General features: G+C 37.5%; 1 protein-coding gene across 1 annotated transcript; it reads left to right on the top strand.

The window, feature by feature from the left end:
• The first annotated feature begins 257 nt into the window (after positions 1 to 257).
• LOC140958628 (uncharacterized) lies at positions 258 to 2589 on the top strand. Its single transcript, XM_073416149.1, has 2 exons — positions 258 to 1338; positions 2458 to 2589. Exons 1-2 carry the CDS (start codon positions 273 to 275, stop codon positions 2478 to 2480), a joined length of 1089 nt encoding a protein of 362 aa, XP_073272250.1. The 5' UTR covers positions 258 to 272; the 3' UTR covers positions 2481 to 2589.
• Positions 2590 to 3011: the final 422 nt, after the last annotated feature.

The following is a 3011-nucleotide window of genomic DNA, read 5'->3' as shown; positions in this document are numbered from 1 at the left end:
TTTTATATTATTTTAGCCCTTACGAACCATGACTCGACCCCCCGTGAGCCGTTTTTCCAATTTTTTATTAGTTAAACCCTAAATTGACACCTAAACTTCGACCCCGAGCCAACTTTTGATTTACACGAATTACCCTCGAACCATGTTGATCTATGTAGATTAAAGTAATATGCTTAGTCATAGGTTGTTAGTTTGTTACCTTATACTTAGGTGTCAATTTAGGGCAATATCATAATCAAGAGAATCGTGACGTCACCAGCGACTATAATGAGATGGTGGCATGGTGGCAAAAACTAGATCAATATCATAATGATGTATTGGAGAGCCAAGCGGATTTTCTCCGACAGAAGAAGCGTGAAGAGAATGATCGAATCTTCATGCTGCTCGCCGGGATTCATCGCAACCTAGATGATGTTAAGGGGAGAATTCTCGGCCACCGTCCCCTTCCTTCCATCAGAGAGGTATTTTCTGAAGTTCGACTGGAGGAGAGTCGCAGAAAAATTATGAAAAACAATGATCTTTCCGCAGCAGATCCCAGCTCCGATATGTCTGCACTTTTTATCAAAAGAGGTGAAAAAAGGGCTGAGTCCAGTGGTGACAAAAAAAGGAAGCCGTGGTGTGACTTCTGCAAAAAATTCTGGCATAATCGTGAAACTTGCTGGAAAATACATGGGAAACCACCTGGTGGGAAGTCACCTCGTCCTGAGCGAGCCCTTCAAACCATGGCTGACCCATCTCAAGAGCACTTTATCAACTCTGGGCAGTCTCCATTCACGAAGGAACAAATAGAGCAATTGTTGAATTTATTGTCGTCATCTCAAGATAAATCTTCATGTACTTTTGTTCACGATGGTAACACTAAGCTCTTGTCATCCTTTGTTTGTTCCCAATCTAAGACCACCTGGATTATTGATTCAGGGGCCTCTGACCACATGACTAGTTGTTCTAGTTTTTTCTTCTCATATAAACCTTGTGCAGGAAATCGCAAAGTTAGGATAGCAGATGGTTCTTTTTCTGCTATTGCTGGTATAGGCGATATAAAAATCTCTGATGTTCTGACCTTGTCTAATGTTCTGCATGTACCTAAATTATCATATAATCTTGTCTCTCTCAGTAAACTAACATCAACTCTTAATTGTTCTGCCACTTTTCTCTCCTCCCATTGTGAATTTCAGGATATGGTCTCGGGAATGATGATTGGCAGTGCTAAGGAGTGTGATGGTCTTTACATTCTAGATGAGGGAATGTACTTGAATAAAGGGGCTCGACAGAATTCTTGCCTGCAAATTGCTTCAGATTTCAGTAATAAAGAGATTTATCTATGGCATTTTAGACTAGGTCATGCAAATTTCCATTATTTAAAACAACTGTTTCCTGCTTTATTTCTTCATAAAAATCCTTCTTCTTTTCAGTGTGATATTTGTGTGTTATCCAAGCATCATCGCAGTACATATCCTCCACGAGTTTATACACCTTCAAAACCTTTTGCACTAGTACATAGTGATCTTTGGGGTCCTTCAAGAGTGTCTACTTGTCATGGAAAACGTTGGTTTATTACTCTAATCGATGATCACACTAGAGTTAGTTGGGTTTATTTACTCAAAGAAAAATCTGAAGTAGAAGTTGTTTTCAAAAAAATTTATCATATGGTTCAAAATCAGTTTAATACGAGTATACAGATTTTAAAAAGTGATAATGGTCGTGAATATTTTTCCCGAGTCTTAGGAAAATTTTGTGACTTGTTCAACAAAGTTCTTGTAATGACACTCCTCAACAGAATGGCGTTGCCGAGAGGAAGAATAGACACCTTCTTGAGATAAGTAGTGCTTTACTTTTCTCTAATAAGTTTCCTAAATATTTGTGGGGAGAGGCGATTTTGCATGCCACTTATCTGATAAATAGATTGCCATCTAAAATCCTAAAGTTTCAAACACCAATCACTTGTCTTCAAAATCTGTGTCCACAATCTCGTTTGTTTAATAATACTATGTCCTTGAAAATATTTGGATGCACTGTATTTATTAGGAATCCAATCAGGAATACTAGTAAACTTGACCCAAAAGCCCGAAAATGTGTGTTTGTTGGGATTGCTCCGAATCAAAAATGGTACAAGTGTTTTGACCCCACTTTTAAAAAAATGTTTGTCTCAATGGATGTTAAATTCTTTGAAAATATTCTTTTTTTTAATCCTAATCTTCAGGGGAGAACTTGGTTGAAGATTCAAAGTTGAAAAATCTAGGAATATCAAATAATAGGTTTAATCTTCATCACAACCTCAGGAACATTGCAAATAACAAAAGTTGTGATCCCTTATTAAATTTAGATTTTCTAGATTCTGATTCTAACAGAGAAAGTGAAAATATAAGGCAAAAAAAGGAGATAAATGTGAAAGAAAATCTAGAGTTAGCTAACCAAAGTAACACTTCCTCAAGCCTAGATCATATTGAATTTCAACAGCTACTAGAAGCAGAATGCGATGATCAGAATAGAAAACTATTTGGGCAAATATATGAAAGGAAGTTCCCTCATCGACAAATTGAAGCCGCTGCACCCTTGCCTTGTCAAGAATCTGAACCAGGACCGGAAAATGAAATTGGTAACTCTTCTGTCTCTTCTAACTCTGAGTTTGATCTGCCAATAGCTCTTAGAAAAGAAAAAAGGTCTTGTGTTAAATATCCTATGTCTCAGTTTGTATCTAACTCAAAACTATCATCTTTGTTTGCTGCTTTCACAACAAATGTCTCAAGTGTTCAGATTCCAAACAACATACTGGAAGCTCTAAATGTTCCAAAGTGGAGACAGGCTGTTCTTGAAGAGATGAATGCTCTTGAGAAAAATCAGACATGGAAACTTAAAAAACATCCAAAGAATACTCCCACAATTGGCTGCAAATGGGTTTTCACACCAAAATTCAATGTCGACGGAACACTTGAAAGACACAAAGCTCGACTAGTAGCCAAGGGATTTACACAAACCTATGGCATTGACTACACGGAGACTTTTGCTCCGGT

Source organism: Primulina huaijiensis, chromosome 15 (assembly GCF_012295235.1).
Source record: "Primulina huaijiensis isolate GDHJ02 chromosome 15, ASM1229523v2, whole genome shotgun sequence".
Lineage (NCBI taxonomy): Eukaryota > Viridiplantae > Streptophyta > Magnoliopsida > Lamiales > Gesneriaceae > Primulina > Primulina huaijiensis.
The sequence above is the reverse complement of the archived record's forward strand: the minus strand, read 5'-3'. Positions and strand labels throughout refer to the sequence as shown.